General features: G+C 41.9%; 1 protein-coding gene across 7 annotated transcripts in view; it reads left to right on the top strand.

Moving 5' to 3' along the window:
- Nucleotides 1-18,523, top strand: part of ZSCAN20 (zinc finger and SCAN domain containing 20) — a 59,867-nt gene extending 41,344 nt beyond the window's left edge. For 6 of the 7 annotated variants that reach the window (XM_058303938.2, XM_058303935.2, XM_058303936.2 and 3 more), the window contains 3 exons: nucleotides 4,401-5,084; nucleotides 9,179-9,607; nucleotides 10,165-18,523. In XM_058303938.2, coding sequence (XP_058159921.1) covers nucleotides 4,401-5,084; nucleotides 9,179-9,607; nucleotides 10,165-11,432 — 2,381 coding nt within the window. In that variant the 3' untranslated portion in view covers nucleotides 11,433-18,523. The remainder of the gene's footprint in view (nucleotides 1-4,400; nucleotides 5,085-9,178; nucleotides 9,608-10,164) is intronic. The other variant, XM_058303939.2, reaches the window with a different exon arrangement.
- Nucleotides 18,524-20,649: the final 2,126 nt, after the last annotated feature.

The raw sequence follows: 20,649 nt of genomic DNA, 5'->3' as shown, positions 1-20,649 counted from the left end.
TCTATAGGCAAACCTACATTGCAAGCCAAATATTAATGAGCATGGGATCAGTATGAGGGAAGTTAGAGATCTCAGTAGGATAAAATGAGAGACTGTGATAAGTCTGACTCAAGGGGAGGTAAGATTCTAGAAGCTTGTTGACTTTTTAAGTCCTTATAATTGTGTCCACATTAGGGATAGCCCTGTGAATGAGGGTAGAAAAGGCAAAGTTCATTGCAAGGGCTTGGGTGAAAATAGTATATGTTGCCTCTGCATCCAGCTTCCTTTCTGATGAGACATTTCTTTTAGTTGTGATAGTGTTTTCAGTCAGGTGACAACTTTATCTTATAGACATGAGAGTCATTCTTTTTAAAGGCAGGGACTCAACAATTTTTCTACTTGGTAAACCAGTATAGTCGTTAAGTGCTTTGACTCTCAACCTTAGTTTTCTTGATTGTAAAATGGGAATGTTAATTCAACCTAGCTCATAGGCTTACTGTGAGAATTAAATAAGATAATAGAGATAAAGTGCCAGGCATATATTCTCAGATAAAATTAATTGTTAAGATCCGAGCAATTGTAGAGGCTTGCTTTGGTAGTGATTTATAAGGTGTTGTATTGGTGGGGACTATGTCTGTTTCCCCACATTCCTTTTAAGAATCAGTCATTTGAAATGATTTTACAAATCTTTGCTCTTATATTGCATTTCCCCTTCAGGTCTCTGAAGGTGATCTTACTACCTGGTTCTTGGGAAAAGGACTTGTAACTCCTAGATACTATAACCATGGAGACCATGATCCCACAGTATTCTACATCAAAACAGTATCATATTCCTTGTCACTGCTGATTGTGTAGCCCAGGTCTCTGGTTGGGTGAGGGAGCAATTTTTGTGCCTTTTTGTGCCTTTTTCCCCCTAACCAGCACTCTGTGAATAAATAGTTTGGAGTCCTTTTGCTACTCTGGTTGCAGTTGTCAGAACTTACTCCAGTTCATCTTGTTCACTCCTAAATTTTGTGCCTAACACAAAGCTTTAGGTGACAGTAAGTTCCTTGGGTTTTGCTTACATTGTAGAAAGCAGTAGCAATCATTGAAGACCATTTTGCCAAGTCCTGAGCTATGTGATATATATTATCAGCTCCTTTTTCCAGATGAGGAAGCAGGTTCAGTGAGGTTAAGTAACTGCCCAAGATCACCACAGAAATGGAAGAAATATGATTTAAGCCCAGGTCCTGAATTTATTGTGACTGGAAGCTCCAGCTCTCCAAGACCATGTTGTAGAGTGGAAAGAGCAGTGAGACCAGGAGCGGGAGACCACAGTTTTAGTTCTAGCTTTGCCTTTAATTGTTGATGTGATTTGAGGCACTTACTATATCTTCAACCTCAGGTTTTTTATGTCTAGAGTGAGAGTAATTAATTAGAGCAACATTTCCAGAGAGCATTGTTGAACACAGAGTCTCTTGACATGCACTGCTTCCAATTCACGTGTTTTTGTGGACCAATAAGCTACTACTTATTGTGCATCTTCCTCTCATAGAGATGCAAAGCAGTAGAACAGTTAAAAGCTTGGAGAAGTCCTGTAGGACATAAATCCGTTTAACTTTATTTCATGCAGAAATGTAGAACTTTCCAGACTTACTTTTTTTTTTTTAACATGATATTTGGGAAAACAGTATTCAAAGGACAGACTTTGGAAAATACTGAACTGGATTATCCATCACCTTATTTCAGTGCTTAAAACTTTTTAATCTGTTTTCCTCAAATATTATTTTAATAAAGCTTTCCCATCTTGTTAGAGCCAAGAACTGTTGAGGTAGCAGTCTTTGAAATGTAGCCTATTGAATAAAATGCTAATATTATTTTAGGAAAATTGGAATCTTATGGAAAAAGTCATAGGACAAAGGACAGAGTCCCTGTTTTTTTTTTTTTTTTAAACTTTTGTAGTAATTTGTACAACTCAGAATTTCCTATTTTAACCATTTTAACCTTTTCTAAAGAGAGAACTCATAGCCAAGAAAAATTTAATAAACATGGGCCCAATGCAGAGACTAGTGTCTTTAGTGAGAAGAATGTTCTTCCTTACTCCTGGGGAGGCTGGCTGTCTGCTCGTGGAGGCATGATAGATGAGATTTGAATGGTGGCTGTGCAGCTCACACAGCCCTTTCTCTCTGACATCTCTTTTCCACTGCCCTTCCTTTTCTATCTTTCCCAACCTGTAATCTGGGAATAACATGTGTAGGGAACTTGTGCTTTCTTTTTTGGCTGATGCCTCTCACTCTCTTGGTACTTGGGCCACATGTAGGCCTCACCTTAGTTCCTGCTCCATGTTACCACATCTGGCTCAGAGTGCTCAGGAGTCAGTTGAGCTGGAAGCAGTTTTGTTGGTTATTTGGATGGTTGTGACTCTTCGAAGAACAAGGAGTTTGCACAGGCCTTTCTTCTGAACTAACTATCTTCTTGATCCATTTCTTCTCAATATACCTGGCATTGCCCAGGTGTGTTTGACCTTGTGGAATTGTTGAACCAGGCATAGAATTGTGGGTGATTGTCCAAGTATAGGTCCAGGCCTTACACAATCCTTGGTCATCTACTCCTTCCTTTTTGGCCTCTGCTAATTGATCATCTAACTAGCTTGATTTATTTTCTTCCTATCACCTGTAGTTTTATTTGGGCATAAATAAAAGAAAACCCCTTCTCAAAACTCATTTAAAAAGTAAATAAATTTATTTTCTTGCATTATTGGAAGCTGAAAGGAGGCATGCTCTAGCCACTATACAAATTAGTCATCATGGACCCAAGTCCCCCCCCTCCCCAATTTTTTTTTTTTTTTACTCTGAGCTTTGTAGTAAAGCTGTTTTTGCTCATGGTCAAAAGTTAGATGCCATTGGAAATTGAGGCTGTAGTTTCCTAGTAGGACAGACATGTGCATGTGTTCAGATGTGATGACATACACACACATACACACACTCAGAAAAAACATTTCTGTCAGCCATTGAATTCAGTCTGATTGGGCCAATTTAGGTCATGTGCCCATCTGTAGACCAATATTAGTCCCTCTTTTATATTATGTGTTTCATAACAACAACAATAAAAAATGAACAAAACAAGCAGTTGAACATTTCTGGTGAAGAGACCTTGTTACCTCTAGTTACCTATCCCTGTCCCTCCAGACATTTCAAGGAATTAGCATGAAAATTTATCATCAACCTCTAGAAGGAAAGGATGCCAGATTGTGACTTTTAATTTTTTACAAGTTAAACTTTTAATAGTCATGTATTTTTTTAAAAAATATATATAGTTTTTTTTCTTAGAGAAATTGTGAACTTACTAAACAATCATGCATGATGTGCAGAATTCCCATATAACATCCATCCACCACCACCACCTTACATTGTTGTGGAACATTTGTTACAGATTATGAAAGAACATCACCAGACTATTACCACTAACTATGGTCTATAGCATACATTTTGGTATATTTTTTCCATACCCCCTCCCCCCATTATTAACACAGTACCTTCTCTGGCACTGGTGTAGGAATATTAAATATTGCTGTTAACTATAGTCTGTAAGTTACATTAATTTTATTTTTCCCATGTATATCCATATCCTTACCACCTTGTAATAGTGATGTATGTTTGTTCTACTTCATAGAGGAACGTTTTTGTATTTGTACTATTGACCACAGTCCTTATCCACCTCCAGGTTCACTATGTTTTTCACTCCCTAGATTATTCTCTAGCTTTCTTTCCATTGCCATTTACATCCCTAGACTACCTGTTTCAGCCACAATCCCATTTATAAACCATCTGTGTTAGTTATACTCATTATAGTATGTTACCATCAACTTGGTCCATTTCCATACTTTTACAGTTAAGCTAACTAAAAATTCTGAATACATTAAGCATTGTACCTCTTAGAGCTCAATCCTCATCCTGTCTCCTGGTAACCTATATTCTAGGTTTTAACTCTTTGTGTTTATATCTTTTTTAGTTTATATCAGTGAGACCATACAATATTTGTCCTTTTATGTCTGGCTTATTTCACTTAGCATAATGTCCTCAAGGTTCATTTATCATATGTATCCCAATTTCATTTCTTCTTACAGCAGCATGGTATTCCACTGTATATATATACCACATGCATCTGTTGATGGACACTTGAGTTGTTTCCATCTTTTGGCAATTGTGAATAATACCGCTACGAACATTGGTGTGCAAATGTCTGTTTGTGTCACTGTTTTCAGTTCTGGATATATTCCTAGTCATATATTTATTTTAATGTGTATTAGAAGCTTTATAACTAGTATGCCAGACCATGATTTCACAGATAGTAACTTTAGGTAAAGACCAGTTTCAGGGACATTTTGGGTAAACACTGCTCATCATTTCTACTCAGTCACTTATATTCTTCCTTTTGTGTAGGAGTTCCAATTTCAAAACCAAATATCACTTCCCATCAAGAGCAAGGGCCAGAATTTTGGGGTCCAAACCTTATAAATTCTGGAAAAAGGAACACTGCAGAAGATTACAGCCTGGATAACGAGCACGGAAAATCAACTCAGGCATTGGCCTGGAGGGACTCAAGAACCTGGGAACAACTATACCAATGGGATGTGGAGGACATGAAGGTGTCAGGTGTTCACTGGGGCTATGAGGAGACCAAGACTTTCCTGGCAATTTTGAGTGAGTCTCCTTTCTCTGAAAAACTCCGGACTTGCCACCAAAACCGCCAGGTGTACCGGGCCATTGCAGAGAGGCTAAGGGCACGGGGCTTCCTGCGAACACTGGAGCAGTGTCGCTACAGAGTCAAAAACCTCCTACGGAATTATCGGAAAGCCAAAAGCAGCCACCCGCCAGGGACCTGTCCCTTCTACGAGGAGCTGGAGGCCCTGGTAAGGGCTCGAACAGCCATCAGAGCTACAGACAGCCCAGGAGACTCTGTGACACTCCCTAGGTTGGGAGATAGTGATGCAGAGGAGGATGAGCAGGAGGAAGGGGGCTGGGAACCTGAGGAAACAGACTGTAATGGTGATGATCTGGCCACTGATGAGTCTGTCCAAGGGCCCAGGACTCCAGGGGTCCCAGCTCTGTTCCAGAGTCGTATTGGTAAGACCATGGGAATTTAATTGGGTCCAGATTCCAACCCATCTACCAGCCAAACTTCTGTTCCCTGAGGTCAGGCCATAGAGTGTGAACCTGGATTACTGCCAGTGTAGTTAGGTGTTCAGTTCTTTAGGTCATCCTCAAACTCTTACTCTCTTTTGCTATGATAAAGCCTCCTTCTGAAAGTTTTCTTATTATAGAAGTATAAAGTTTTAAGACCTTAAGGAATCTTCAAGAGCTAAGACTCTAATAATTTGGACATAATCTTAAGTGTTACATGAGCAAACTTTAAATTTTATATTTCTTAATGTGTATTGGAAAAAAATACAGCTAGCACATCAAAATATAGCTAGCCCATGATTTCATAGATAGTAAATTTAGGTAAAGATACTGAGTGAAATATTTGACAGATCTGATAGAAATCATGACAGTGAGCAATTAATGTTTGGGAAACACACCCGCACACTGTAAAGGTGAACATACCAAAGCTCATGAGGTGGAGTGTCTTGTCCAAAGTCACACAGTGGGGTAGGGGCATAGCCCCAGTATTGCCTGCCAGGTTTATGTAGTATCCCTCCACCATGCCCCCTCCCTGGGGGTGCATCACTGGCCTGTAGGGGAAGTAAGACTAGACCATGTCCTTTTTCATTCCTCCATGAAAGAAGAAAGGACATCCTCAGTTGGACCCTCTTGCATGATCATTTGAAATCCACTTATGTCTCTTAAGGTATGATCCTGCATTGGGCTTTTTTTTTTTCTCTCTAACTTATATTTATATTTTCATCTTATGTGTGTACCTCTTATAAAATATATGAGGCACTGTGGCATAGTATTTAAGAATATAGGCCCTGAAGCCAGAGTGCTTGCCTTCAAAATCTGTCTCCATCAGTTGTTTTTTTTTTTTAACTTTTTATTTTGAAATAATTATAGACTCACAGGAAGTAGCAAAGAAGTATACAGGAAGGACCCATGCACCTTTCACCCAGCCTTCCACAATGTTAACATCTTACACAACTATAGCATAATATCAAAACCAGGAAATCGACATTTGTACAATTCTCAGAGCTTATTCAGATTTCACTAGTTAGACATGCATTAATTTGTGTATGTGTGTGTATATCTCTATGCAATTTTATCATGTGTGTTTTTGTGTCCCCACCAGTACAGTCAAGATACTTGACTGTACCATCATCACAAGCCAACCTCATGCTATCTCTTTATCACCACACCTACCCCTCTCCCCTGCCTTGGGCTTTTAATAATGGAACAACAAATAAAAAAACATGATGTTCCTGGTTTCCTGGTTCCGATAAAAAGTGCCATAGTATAAAGAAAGGAGAGGTTCGAGGATAACCTAAGAATCTGTTAAGTCCCTGAGATATAATGCATTACTGCAGAAGTATAACCTCTGGGCCCTTCCCCTATGTATAGATTTCTAATACAAGCTTCAATCTTTGCCAAAGAATGGGAGTGAATCAGAGAGTGTTAGATTTGGAAGGATCTTGGAGGTGATATAAGTGACTGCCCATATTTACATATGGAAGAAATAAGGCCCAAAGGAGGCTAAGTAATGTCTCCAAGGTCTCTTTGTTAGTAGCAGCAAAGATAAGACTAAAACCCAGGTGTCCTTATTTCTAATCTGGGCATCTTTTTCTAACATCAAATTGAGATTTTCTGCATATTGAACTAATCTTAAATCTTTCCTAATGTATCTGAAGGAATTAGATTAAATTCTGGGCCCCCATACATTCCACAGTGTTTGTTAATTATAAAACAAACAGAGTTTCAACTTCTTTCTAAGAGGACTATTTTGATGGTCACCCTCCTCCTTTAAAAAATATTTAATATGACAGTAATAGTGAACATCAAAAAATGAAAAAATTTATCCAGAATATTACCATCTGGGTCAAACCATTTCCATTTTTCTGTGTTCCTTTTTTGTATTAGTCTTCATACAAACATCATTTTTACATAGCTGTGATCATAATACATTATCTACAGCCCTCCCCCCACCCCCATTAGGTTATGCCTTTGCATGTAACTAGACTTGAAGTCAGGGATTATGTCCTTCCTTTGTACCCATCTTGCCTGTACAGTACCTGGTACAAAGTGAGCACTTGAGAAGTATTTGGTGAGTAGATGAATGAGTGACTATCTTAAGCTGTATCAATAGCGGTCAAAGTCTCAACCCTGGAGTCAGACTATGTGTGTTAACTCCTGGCTTTGCCACTTACTAGCTGTGAAACTGGCAAGTCTTCATAGTCAGTGTCTCTATAGTCTTCATAATTGTCCATTTTATTTGCTGCAGACTATTCCATTGAGGTGGTTTACCATATTGTCCTCTACCGTTCCCCTGTTGTTGGCTTTGGCGTCAAGAATCCATAGTATGTACTAGAAGAATAGTAAAGAGAACAGCTTGGCAGGAATAGCCGTATGTGTTGGTTAGGAATAAGTGATGAGGTCAAATAGTTTGAGTGGGACCAGATGTTTCAGGTCTTTGAATCTCAGGAATGATGTTAGATTTGGTTCTGTAGCCAATGTTGAATCATTTAAGTGTCATAACTTTGAAGAATGGGGAGGGGAGAGGGATACCATGTGACCAGGTCTAGGATGCAGGACAGTTAGCTAGAAGACTTCTATAGGAAGGAGAAGTATGCCCAAGGATCTTGGCTGCTTAAGACCAGATAACAAGTCTTACTACAAGCCTACTGTGTGCATGGCCCTGAGTTAGGGGCTGGGTAACATATTGGAAAGGTAAAACAGCCCCTTCTTAAAGGCTATTTGGAAAGATAAAATGTATACATGTGTAGTGGCAGGGGAACATGCTATGTGGTGTATAATATATTATGGGACTCTATGGTATTATGTATTCTATGGCTATTGTCTCATATAATGAGTACAACAACCTTTTGAAGTAGGTAGGTATTATCCCCATTTTAAAGCAAAGAAGACATAGGCTCAGAGAAATTAAGCAATATTTCCTTAAGGTTTTTGATCCAGGGTGTGGTGGAGCCAGAAATTGAACCCAGATCTCTCTTATTCAATGCACTGTAGACTTATATTAGCTGTGGTAGCAGTTGAGGCTAGATGGAAGAGATGAGGCAAACCTGGAATACCTCAATAGCAAACCAGGCATACTCTGAAGAGAAATTTGAAAGTGATCTAGTGAGGGGGTAGATAACAGATATCTTTGATAGGAAGTCTGAACTACCTTGAGGTATCCAGGAATTTGAAATTGATCTAGTGAACGGTTAGAGCTTTATTTTCTCTTAGGTAGAGATTTAGATGAGTAAACAGAGGATATTTATTGAACAGATATAGGTAGACTCTCATGGATCCCAATTATTGGCCCTTCTCTGAGCCTATCAGTTGGAGCCAGCAGAGTGGAGTCACCTGGTATAATATGGCCACCTAAGCCCTTCCATTCACTGTTGTTTTTTTTTAAAGATTTATTTATTTTATTTATATTTCTCTCCCCTTCTACCTCCCTCCCCAGTTGTCTGCTCTCTGTGTCCATTCGCTGTTTGTTCCTCTGTGAGGAACATTCACTGTGTATTCCATCCTTATCAGTGTCACCAGGAATCTGTGTTTCTTTTTGTTGCATCATCTTGTTGCGTCAGCTCTCCATGTGTGCAGTGCCATTCTTGGGCAGGCTGCACTTTCTTTCACGCTGGGCAACTCTCCTTGTGGGGTGCACTCCTTGTGCCTGGGGCTCCCCTATGCAGGGGACACCCCTGCGTGGCACAGCACTCCTTGCACGCATCAGCACTGCACATGGGCTAGCTCCACACGGGTCAAGGAGGCCCAGGTTTGAACCACAGACCTCCCATGTGGTAGGCGGACGCCGTATCCATTGGGCCAAGTCCACTTCCCCCATTCACTGTTAATTAGACTCTTAGAAGAGAGTGGGGGTGGGAAGTTCTGACTCACCTTCTTAGCATACCCCTGAGAAGCAAGGTGTGCTGGTGACCCAGGCATCTGGACAGTTGCTGAGATGCCTGTGTTCTAGGTGTTTAACAGGGTAGGCGACCTTCATCCCTGATGACCTAGGCAAATCTCATTAAATCTCACAGCTCTGAAATCTTCACTCTTGACAGCAGGTGTGCACTGGGGCTACGAGGAGACCAAGGCTTTCCTGGCAATTCTCAGTGAGTCCCCATTCTCTGAAAAGCTTCGCACATGTCACCAGAACAGCCAGGTGTACCGGGCCATTGCAGAGCGGCTGTGTGCACAGGGCTTCCTGAGGACACTGGAGCAGTGTCGCTACAGATTCAAAAACCTCCTTCGAAGCTATCGGAAAGCCAAGAGCACCTACCCACCGGGAACGTGCCCCTTCTATGAGGAGCTGGACTCTCTGATGAGGGCTCGAACTGCGGTCAGAACCATGGGGACTCTCAGGGAGCCTGGAGGTCTCCTCAGTTCTGGGCAGTGTGGTAGTGAGGCTGATGACCGGGAGGCCAGGGATGAGATGGCAGATGAAGATGCCATGAAACCTTCAACCCCCTGTCCTAAAACCCCAGACACTGGTAAGCCTGAGTAATTGGATGTCTACGAAGTCTGCAAGCACACAGAAAGAATGAGCGCTTGGCACATCTTTTGTCATTGAACTGAGAGAATATGATTGAATGGGAATATGATTTGTGCTTTGCTTTGTTTATCCAGTTTCTGGTCTGGTGTGATCCCCTAGATGAGATAAGCAGTCAGTCTAGATTTTTCTGGGATGCATCTGGGCTTTATAGAGTATACTTAATCTCATATGACACAGAATATACTGAATACTCTTGACTAGAAGAAGGAGGTGTTCATTACTGAATAATAAGAAAAGACAGTTAGCCAGGGAGTCTGGTTTGCTAGCTGCCTGAACTGGGCCGCATGCCTCCTTTTGTGAGGTCACCATGTCCCAGACTCCATTCCTCAGGTCTGTAAGTCAGAAATGCTAAAACTTGATTGATTTCATGTTAGCCACATTCACAAAATACAAGATAGAAATTCATGTTAACCACATTCACAAGATAGAGGATAGATATCAAAATAAATGCTGGGTAATAAATGAATAAAACTGCGTTTCTGTCCATTCTTTTAGGTTTTGAGTTGAAGCATGATGATGAAGACCAGGTTTCAGAGCAGGGAATTTTTGAGAATTTGCCTGGAGTATTATCAGAATGCACTGCAGAAGATGTTTGCCAACCTCATGATTGGGGGGAAGACAGTGAAAATGAAAATGAAGATGAAGGGCAATGGGGAAATCCCTCACAGGAACAATGGGAAAAAAGTTCTTCTGAAGAGGACTTAGAAAAACTTATCGATCACCAAGGTCTGTACCTGCCAGAGAAACCTTACAAGTGTGACACATGTGTGAAAAGCTTCAGTCGGAGCTCCCACTTCATTGCTCACCAGCGGATCCACACAGGTGAGAGGCCCTACAGATGCCTTGAATGTGGGAAAAGCTTCAGTGACCGCTCCAACCTCAACACCCACCAGAGAATCCACACTGGAGAGAAGCCCTACAAATGTCTTGAATGTGGGAAAAGTTTTAGTGACCACTCAAATCTCGTCACTCATCAGAGAATCCACACAGGGGAAAAGCCCTACAAATGTGGGGAATGTTGGAAAAGCTTCAACCAGAGCTCAAACCTTCTGAAACATCAGAGAATCCACTTGGGAGGAAATACTGACCACTGTAGTGAACCTGAGGAAATCTTTGGCCAAAGTCCATCCTTTAGTGTTCACTGGAGGAACTCTATAGAGGAGAAATCGCTGGAACAATTTCAAAATGGAAGCAGTATCAGTAAGAACTTGAATTCTCCTGGACCACACAGCACCAACTCAGGGGAAAAACTTTATCAGTGTTCTGAATGTGGAAGAAGTTTCTCTAAGAGTTCTGCCCTCATTAGTCACCAAAGAATTCATACTGGAGAGAAACCATATGAATGTGCTGATTGTGGGAAAAGCTTCAGTAAGAGCTCCACCCTGGCTAACCACCAGCGAACTCACACTGGGGAGAAGCCGTATAAGTGTGAAGACTGTGGGAAGTGCTTCAGTGAGCGCTCCAAGCTGATCACACACCAGAGAGTGCACACAGGAGAGAAGCCCTATAAATGCCTCGAGTGTGGAAAATACTTCCGAGATCGTTCTAACCTCATTACCCACCAGAGGATTCACACAGGAGAGAAACCTTATAAGTGCAGAGAGTGTGGGAAATGCTTCAACCAGAGCTCCAGTCTTATTATTCACCAGAGAATCCACACTGGGGAGAAACCCTACAAATGCATTGAGTGTGGCAAAGACTTCAACAACAGTTCCCACTTCAGTGCCCATCGGAGAACCCATGTGGGAGGAAAAGCATCATAGGGGACACCTTCCCCTACAACAGAAGACAGATAAATGTATTTTCAAATCTCTCAAGATCTTAAGACATGCTAGAAAGAAACTTTCCCAATTTTAACATCCCATGGATGTTATCTTGTTATAATGTAGTTAATTTAGAGGTGAATTACAAATACTAATGATCCATATTTGAAGGCACTTTTCTTCAATGTGATTTGTTTTTCATCCATACACAATCCCCAGGCAATCTTTACATTTGCTATTATGTAGGACTTTGGTATCAGTGTTTGAGCCAAACTGTTAACTTAGGGGGTCAGATAAATCATTGGTCTTGCCCAGTGATTCCAAACCTTTGCTGTGCCTTCATACTGTCCATATGCAAACACATATCCCATTGACACTGGTTCTTGCAAATGGTAGTTTTCAAGTAAGGCATATACTCATGGGAGAATTTTGAGATTTTCTGGTGAGAGAGGAACATAATTAATTGAGAATAAGTGGTCTGGAGCAGAACACCAGGAGCTCAGCAAAGAGCAGAACACCAATAACATCATCACTGAGTCATTATTAATAATAGCAGAAATATTCAGTATCTATTGAGCATTCGCTCATTGGCAGGCTCTGTGTTAAGCACTTTATATACATAATCTTTCTTAGTCCTCTCTACAGCCCCCAAAGGTAGGCACTAATATTCTCCCCATTTCCCAGAGGAGGAAACTGAGGCTCAATGGAGTTAAGTATCTTGAAGTCACACATTGAAAATGGCAGAGGCAGGATTCAACCAGCTCTGTCCTCCAGTGCTTGAGATCCTTTTAGCGCTATCCTGAATTCTCTTTCACATTAAGGTAGGGGTCTCAGGTACCAGGATCTCAAGGTACTTTATAGATCACATTTGCTTGATTAACTCTTCTTTTAACAAATATGGAAACCAGGAATCCCTGAAGATGAAAGGACTTGGGATAATAAGAATTGCCATAGTGCTTTGAGTAAGGCTAAGCTATATGAAAGCACTTGGTGTGAATTTCTTCCTTTAATATGGGTGAGAAATATAGATGATTTGATATTGGGAAAAATATATAGCTGAAGTGATGTTTCTTCCATTGAGATACTGCTTTGGCTAAGGAAATGGGATTTTGGTTTCTCTTTTTCAGAGGGTCAGTCTTGCTTCTTGATATCCTTGGTTGGGTCATATGTTAAACCTTTTAGAAACCTGGGTTTCCTTGGCAGTGCTTGCTCCTCCCTGCATTTTTAGCTCTCTGACCCTTTCTCTTTTGATATGGCAGTAGCTTTATTCCTCATCTCCATGCCAAGACTGAAGTTGGTGTGTGGGGTACTCTAGTGAGAGGTCTTTGAACAATGTTCTGCATTCCAGGTTCATGGCACAATTCTGTCCTGCACTATCTTGTCCTTGACCCACCCAGCACTTTCTAAGTGTTGGCTATTAAAATCAGGCTTCCACACAGATAGGCTAAGTCAGAATGATTAATACAGCATAGTTTTCTAATTTGCAGCACTTGGACCATCCACAGTTCCCTTCGAAGGGTTTAAAAATGTTGACCAAGGACTTGTGTTTCTATAGGATTTTAAAGGAAATTCCCTTTGCTAACACCCACTTGTGACATTGGGATGCCATTCATACCCTAGCTATCTCATGGACTTGGGAAGTACCTGTCACATAATGGATGTGATGGAATCTTGAAGAGTGGAACATTCTGTTGACATCTGACCAAGTCATTGGAGAGATTTTCCACTTCCATAGAATAAGGTCATTTCTTAACTTCTTCCTCTGCTTCAGAATCTTCCTTCCCAAGAACTAGCTCACCAGGGATCACTGCATGTCAATTCCTTCCAAGTTTCCCAATTCTAGTTCTTATCTCTGAGGGGTAGAGTTCATGGGGTGAGCCCTAGATTGAAACCAGCGGATATCCTCATAACTGCAATAAAAACATATCTGGGGTACCCTGTGAGGTGAGAGGAAGGGTCCTAAAGCAGGGGAAGGGAGTTCCAGGAAAAGGCAGAGTGGTGTAAAAGAGCATAGATTCAGGGTATGGGTGAGGGAACCATAAGCACACTATTAGGGTGCAATATGAGAAGTGGGAAGTGGCAGTGGTGGGAGCTAAGATTGGACGGATGCTGTGACTGGAGTGGAACCTGGACACCAGGCTCAGGGTGACATGTTCGGAAGTGCATTGTTGAAATCTTAGTAGCTGTATGAAACTCAGTATGATGCATTCAGGATGATGTGTTGAGAGACTATTGCAACATTCCAATTAAAATGTGAGGGTCCAAACTAGAGCAGCAGTTACATCAAAGAGGAGGAGATAACATTTGAGAAGTTTCATAGACAGCATCAAGGATTGCAGAGGAAAGCTAGAATGCCTTGAGTAAATGCACATGTCACTATTCAGAATTGGGAGCACAAGGAGGAGGGGCAGAAGATTATAAGTTTAGTTTGGGTAAATTTTGTATTTGCGGTTTCTATGGGATATCCAGGTGGTGATATATAGCAGGCATTTGGATATCTGGGCCTGAAGCTAGAGGGGAGATTAAGGAAGACAGTTACCTGCATATGCATGGTAGTTAAAATCATGAGAAAGGGAGTATGTGCAAAATCAAATAATTATTGGACATAGGACAGAACTTGGGAATAACCAAAATGCAGAGAAGGAAGCCCTGCAGAGGAGATATAGAACACACTCCATGCATTACTTTCTGATCCCATCATCTTTAGGACACAGTCTCCATCAGTATTGACATAGGACTTTTCAATGTAGTTCTCAGTTTTCTGGAATCTTCACTGTAGACGTCAAGCTGAGCTCTGTGTACAAGTGCAGAACCACTGGTGGCTCTCTCCCTGCTTGAATGCCACTTTCCCCCATGCTAGTATCTCGTATGTTCAGTGAGCAGTTTTGATGTTTTTTACTTAACTCTAGGCTCAACCATGAAAGCAAGGGCATTGTGGGATAGGTCAGAAAACTGGGAGCTCAAATGGTCCCCCCTCCCTGTCTACCTGACCCTTTCTTTGGAAGAAGTACTCTTGCAGGTGGTTTCAGTGAGTGGAGCCTAACTTATCACCTTGTTTGGGCTTCCATACATCTTCCAGAAGGTCTTTGCTCCTCTGAACTTTAGATCTAGGAGCTCAGCTGCCTGCTGGCCAGTGCTGCTTTGATGACCCCCAGGCTCCTTAAAACCCCCATCTCTCCTGTGTCCATCTGCATCCTCTTACCTATTCACACGTGTTTACAAGTACACTCAGTGATAAGCCTTCACACATACCCAGAGAGGCTTACACGTTCAGACACAGTCCCACAAACAGACGTCCTCCCTTCTGAGGTGATTTTCCGGTTGGGCTGGGATTACCCAGCTGCCTGCGAAGTCTTCTGAATGGAGTCAGTACCTGAAGTCAAAATTAATCATATAAAACTTCCCCTTCAATTTTGAGGATCTCCTGATCCCACCCTCCCTATAGACATCCCTTCCGAATAGCAGCAAACAGCAATGAGTGCCTGTCACAACCTGCTAAGGAAGTTAGTGCTTTGTATATTGTAGAATGTCTAGGAAGGTGTTCCAGGAAAGGTGTGATTCACAGTGGGCCTTGATGCCTGGGGTGATAGACATTTTAATCTTTACCCCTACGGTTCCTGGCGTTTATCCCTTCACATTCCCTACATCAGTATTACCATTAATGTGTCTTTGCTAATCATTTTTTCCCTCACTCTGACTTTAGGCAAACCTGGGATTGCCTCCAAATGCACATTTTAGGTAGGGATAAAGGCACTTTCCTTCCTCATCTCATTATTGCTCCCCCACCCCACGCTGCAGCTGAGTTGATGACTCTTCTCATTTCTCTCTGATACCCCTCTCACCTTGTCACTGTCAGGAATTCCATCCTGTGCTGCTTGGAGAAAGAGGCAGAAAGCTCAAGAGGTCCTTTTCTTAATAGATGGTCAGTTCTCTCATTTCTCAAAACCGAGAGTTTCTTTGTTCTGAGAGCCACTTGGTCAAGCCAAGGGCATTGGAATAGTAAAGAGAAGAATCCAATGAAATAATTTTGCCTAAACACACTGTAATCTAGAAAAGGGATTCACACAGACACTGATTTTCCAGTTGGCACTATTAGTGCTTCTCCATATGTGGAGATGATTCTGATCCTATCTGCTGTTACAGAATACTTATTTTTAAAGTCACATTTATTTTTCACATTTCCACTGTAGGACAATCCTCATGGTTTGCACACTTAGAGGGTGGGGGACAAGGGAAGGAAGATTAAGAAAACTCTCTGTCTCTGAGGCTGGTCCTGGGATCTGCATTATGAAATCATCTGAGCCTATGCTGGAGAGGGCCTGCAGGCTGGGGCTAATGGCGGTTGTCACTAAAATCTCTCGGGTCCTTGGGACAGAGGGTGCCCTATTTTGGTGCCAGTGACAAATGTATCATGGAGATGAAAGGGACCTTCTCGCATAGAACATGACTTGGCTTCAGTGCTTTGGGGAATTCATTGACCACAGAGTAGCTTCTGCTAGTTCTTAGAGCAAGTGGAGGCCAGCAGGAGGTGGTTTGAGGGTGTACCCTGAGGGTAGTGGTGAGAAGCTTCTTTGAAAACCCTCTGTCGCAAACTTTACCTGCAGGCCAGGGCAGGAGAGAATGCCTCTGTGGACAGCAACTGGTAAGGAAAGGGCTTGTTCATGACATATATGAGGTTCCCAACCCAACTCCACTCCTGAAAGGTCCCAGAAATGGCGGAGGAACTGCTAGCAGGGCTGGAGCTCATGCTGAACCCTGTGTGTCCTGGGGAAACAGGAAATGTGGTGGTTATCTCCAGAGATCTCTCCAGAGTAACTAATTTCTTATGGAAGTTAGACTTTCGTGATCAATTTTAGTTCCCTCTTAGTGACTGTGAAATGAAATTGGATTCCATTTTGGCCCCCAGGAGGCTCAGATTTAAGGTCTACTTCTAAAAACAAAACAGGCCCGATGGTTTGCAATTTGTGCATCAATCTCTGGCTTCATTTTCTTTGGCTCTATTTTCACTTTCCTATACTTTATTAATTTTTTCCTGTGGTATTATTTTGGGATAAAGTAACTTGATGAATTAATAAATTATGCTAATTGCTGCAAAAAAGAAACTTGTTTTGGATTCTTCTGGCATCTTCCTGCTTATATCAAAAGAATCTAAGAAAAAGAAGGAGGAAATCAGTGAGGCATACTGAGGCCCTCATGGAGGAATGAGGTCCAGGATCTCAAGCCCCTTGTGTTGGACTTTCACCGCTTTCTATGGTTTTCCAGACATGGGTGGATGTACACAACTTCAAGGTCATTGCCTTTTTCCCTTAACAAATGGCTTCTTGGTCTTTTGGCCTTCTCTGCACATCTACTTTGGTCATGTGCCATAAGATCTCTCTTCTAGGAAATATACCTGAGGTATTTGGGACCCAAATCACCAAGGATGATTATGCATGGAAAGAATAAAAGAAAGGAGTTCCCTAAGAGTTGAATCTTAACCTGACTCTTCTGATTTGCTTTCTAGTTCAGGAACAGAACTGACTCAACTTTGTACTTGAGAAGGAGATAGAGCTGGAGAGTGTTTAGGGAGATTTTTCCCACCTACTGGTGACATTCAGAAGGCTTAATAGCTCAAGAGTGAAGTTTCCACATAAAATTTCACTCTTTTACCATTTGATGGGAAGTGGGTATCTCTACCTTTTAGACCTCATTGTCCTCAAATTCTGATCATCAGTAGAAAGAGAGCTCTTTCAGAGTTTGGTGTGATTTTGATCAGACTTCATTGGAAACCTGTTTCTTCCTGTAGGAATCAGAATCTGCCAGGGAGTATGTAGTGGTTGGAATGGACTAATGTTTTGTATGTCTTGGGACAAAGATGAGATCTGGGAAGAAGTAAATTATGGTCTCCCTGGAGGATCAAGCTCTGGGTCTTGTTTACATGCTTTCATGAAACGTTCTTTCTAGCAGTTGGTCCAATACTGCCCAGATCCATAAGACTTGCCTTTCTGGAATACAGTAGAGAAGCCATAGACTCTGTCTTGTCCAAGCTCTTGTTGTTAGCCATGGTTTGACCACAGGTACAGCAGGGCACAGAAGTAATTAACAAATGTAGGGGTCTGATAAGCCTGGCCAGCCGAACCAGGCTAGGAACAAGAACTCTGTTATCGGAAGGAGGGTGGTCAAGGCCAGTACAACTGAGAATATAATACTAAAGAAGAAACCCTACCTGAGGGAGAAGATTCTGTGGACTGGGAGGCCAGCTATCTGTTGGCCCCATGTCAATAGGCTATTGGGTGACCACATTGCTGGAAGTTCTCAGCTGAACCAGGAATCCCACTGGCAAGAGCACCTAGTCTCCAACTAAGCAGTTGGAGTCATCAGGTGGAATGGGGCATCTTTGGGGTTGAAGTCTAAAGAGGAGTAAGGGACCTGAGACTTAAAGTGCTCAGGCAGCTTAAGGAAGGAGCAGGGTCAGGGGCAAAGGAAGGAATGAGGGAAGAGAGAGGAGCAAGTAGGAAAGGGTGGTGGGTAGATCCAGAGGGCAGAGAAACGAAAGGAAAGAGAAGGAGCAGAGGGATATGCAGGAGAGGAGGCAACCAAGATCAGAAGACAAGAATGATAGGAGGTAGAAATAGGGATTTGCTGTCCTAGGTGTCTAGTGAGTGGCATAGGCAAAGAGCCGAGAGAGGGGAGATAGGGCAAGCAGAAATGAAGAGGAGAGAGCAGGAACTGGTACAGGTGGAGGGGGAAGTGAAGCAGGAAAAACAGGAGGCAGCTTCTTCATGCTTTCCACATGAGAAATGGAGGGCTGGGCTGCTTGGTTCAATACTCTATATCCTTTCCCTGTTCTATTCTCCTATGATCTGGATTCCATAGTAAACAAGATCAAGAATTATAGGACTGTGCTGTCCAATATGGTAGCCACTACCTACATGTGCCTCTTGAGCACTTGAAATGTGGCTAGTCTAAATTGAGATGTTATAAATATAAGATACACACTGGATTTTGAAGACTCATGGAAAAGAATGTAAAAATATATCAATATTTTTATATTGTTTATGTGTCGAAAGGATATTTTGGATTAAATAAAATATAATATTAAAATTAATGTAGCCTGTGTGGTAGATTGAATTACATACTGCAATTTAGGCATGCTTTTAATCTGCGTTCCTGTGGGTGTGAACCCATTGTAAATAGAATCTCTTGAAGATATTATTTTTAGTTAACGTGTGGCCAAACTGATTGAGGATGGGTCTCAATCAATATTACTGGAGATCTTAGAAAAAAGAAAAAACCAGAAACTAGAGAAGGCCACACAGGAAAAAGCTGGAATTCAGCAGAAACCAGAAGGACTGATGAAAGAAGAGGGCATTGCCATGTGATAAGAGAAAGAGGTACAAGCCAAGGAACCCCAAGGATTGCCAGCACCAGATTGCTATAGAGTCAGAGAAGGCAAGATTTGCTGATATTTTGATTTTGGACATCTTCTACCCTCAAAATTGTGAGCCAATAAATTGCCATTTGTTTAAGCCAGCCCATTGTTTGGGATTTGTCATAGCAGCCTGGCAAACTAAGATAACCTGTTTCTTTTTACTTTTTTAATATGGCTACTAGAAAATTTAAAATTATACCTGTGGCTTGCATTTGCAGCTTGCATTATATTTCTTTTAGACAGCACAATTCTAGGGCATTTGAATAAAAAAAGACCCTTGAAAGCCTCATTTCATAGAGGAGGAAATTAAATCCTAGGGACTTATTCATAGTCACAAGGCAAGTATAGTAACACTTGGACTAGGTTCGAGGTCTGTCGATCCTCATCAGGACAGATTTTATTTCACTGAAACCTTATGTGACATTTACTAGTGAGGATGTCATGCTCCTTTTCAAGATAAGTAAACTGAGGCTTAGAAAGGGAGCTTGTCCAGAACCACACAATCCAATAATCTGTAGAATAACATACTTTTCAATCAGGCTTCCTGCTGCTTGTTCAGTGTTCTTTCTCCTGAAAAGCCAAAGGCAAGGTGGTTAGGATAAAGGAGAGTAACATGAAAGTCAGGGACCACTGGTGAGCACCTTTCCCACTTTCCTGGCCCCAGCGAAGGAAAGGATTCTTGAGTGCTTCAAGTCAGGGTACCAATATTGATTCCCAATATTGATTGGTATCTGTGGTGTTCTAGGGTGTGGAAGAGGGCACATGGGTGAATTTTGTTGCAAGTCCCAGACTTAAAGGGCAATAACTCCCCATTCTGTCTGGCCTGTATAGTATGTTAGGACCAAAGCCTACAACAATCCTGCCCACCCCAGAGAGTCAAATAATCTGACTCAGTTCTCTGGTTCCTTGCCCATTTCTGCATATACTTTTGCAGGAGAATACTGCTCTATACCCTCTCTGGGACTTTCTCTTCTGTCCAGAGAAAAATAAATACCTATAGCTGAATTCTATGAGACAAAAGTGCCCGGTGTTAGGACTACCTGCACCAGGCTTCACACCACTGATTTCATTGATCAACCTTTCATAATGCCCTGGCTGCTACTTCTTCCTATACCCAACCTCTTCAGACGTCCCCTCTCCCAAACCCCTGTCTATCCAGCCTTTTTTGAGGTCTTGCTTCATGATTAACCACTCCCCGTGTCTTCACTTTTCTGCACCACCTGACCAGATGGATACTTGGCTTTCTCCTGAGGATCCTGCCTCCCTGGCCGACCTTTCAAATAGAGGCTGCTGGTTCTCTCACAGCCAAAGTTCCTCTTGGTGAAGAGGCAGCATTGTTCTCACTTCTTGCTGCTTCCTCCAGGTTATTACTCCTTTTCCTCTTTTATTCACTTCACCAATAATTGAGAGCTAGTAGCTATAAAGGTTAAGATTTATTAAGGACCTGAGAACCAGGCACTCTGCTGAGGATCTTACATGGATGAAATAATTTCAGCCTTAACAGAACTAAATGAGGAAATATTGTTATCATACCCCTTTAAAAATGGGGCCACAGAAGCTCAGGTTAATAAATTGCCTTGGGTCGTACAGCTAGTTAAGTGGGGAAGTCTGGTCCTCACTCTTAACCCTTATACTCTGCCATCAGGTCCTGTGAGTCCCTGCTTCTTGGATGCTTAGGCTGTTCACATGGGTCATCTAATAACCTGTTCCCTGTCTGGGTCAGCTCCCACCTGGTAGACCTTTTCCTGCACTCACTGAAAAGTTCCTTTCCTGGCTGGTAGTCTTTCTCTGCACCCCAACTCTTGC

Source organism: Dasypus novemcinctus, chromosome 9 (genome assembly GCF_030445035.2).
Source record: "Dasypus novemcinctus isolate mDasNov1 chromosome 9, mDasNov1.1.hap2, whole genome shotgun sequence".
NCBI lineage: Eukaryota > Metazoa > Chordata > Mammalia > Cingulata > Dasypodidae > Dasypus > Dasypus novemcinctus.
This window is presented reverse-complemented; position numbering and strand designations above follow the sequence as displayed.